Here is a 640-nt window from a genome sequence, read left to right on the forward strand (position 1 = left end):
GCCATTACCTGGGTCAGCTTTGTCTTGTTCTTCCCCCTCCTTCTTGCTCTCTCCCCACCATCGACACGTCTCACCCCTCCCACCAGCTGCTTCCCTACCCTAAACGTGTTGTGTTGGCATATCCACAATTCAGGTCTGGGTGAAAAACTTGCCCTTGGTGCAGGGGCTTGGAAAGGCCAAGCAGACCTACCTTGGGGGACCAACAAGGATATCCAATTGTCACCGAAAGCAAAGTCGCCCACCCAGCACCACAGCTGTTCCCATGGGTGCGAGGGCTGTTGTAGGAGTCCCAAAGCTGCCCGTTGCCCGTCCCCTGCTGTGGGCTCCCCGGTGAACGCCTCCATCCAGGTGCCCAGGGCTCCCTGAGGATCTGTCCCAAGCCTCACCCCTCTCTTGCATCCCCAGGTTGCCACGACAAGGCGGTGCTGCTCTATGAATACGTGGGGAAGCGGATCGTGGACTTGCAGCACACGGAAGTACCGGACGCCTATCGAGGGAGAGGAATAGCCAAGCACCTCGCAAAGGTATGGCCCCAGCCGCGTAGGAGGGCAGAAGCTGTTGGCATCCCAGCCGTGGCTAGAGACCCTGGCTGAAGCCAGGCCCCATCACGTTGGAATTGCATGCGTACCCTGTGGGAATC

The 640-nt window shown here is 59.2% G+C and overlaps 1 protein-coding gene across 1 annotated transcript in view; it reads left to right on the top strand.

Annotated features, from left to right (window-relative positions):
• Nucleotides 1-405: 405 nt before the first annotated feature.
• The window catches only part of NATD1 (N-acetyltransferase domain containing 1), a gene marked incomplete at its 5' end in the record, with an annotated part of 1029 nt that continues 794 nt past the window's right edge, over nt 406-640 (top strand). Inside the window, one exon of the mRNA XM_009697031.1 lies at nt 406-524. Within this exon, the coding sequence (XP_009695333.1) occupies nt 406-524 (119 nt within the window). The remainder of the gene's footprint in view (nt 525-640) is intronic.

This window comes from Cariama cristata, unplaced genomic scaffold (genome assembly GCF_000690535.1).
Source record: "Cariama cristata isolate BGI_N322 unplaced genomic scaffold, ASM69053v1 scaffold24603, whole genome shotgun sequence".
NCBI classification, from domain to species: domain Eukaryota; kingdom Metazoa; phylum Chordata; class Aves; order Cariamiformes; family Cariamidae; genus Cariama; species Cariama cristata.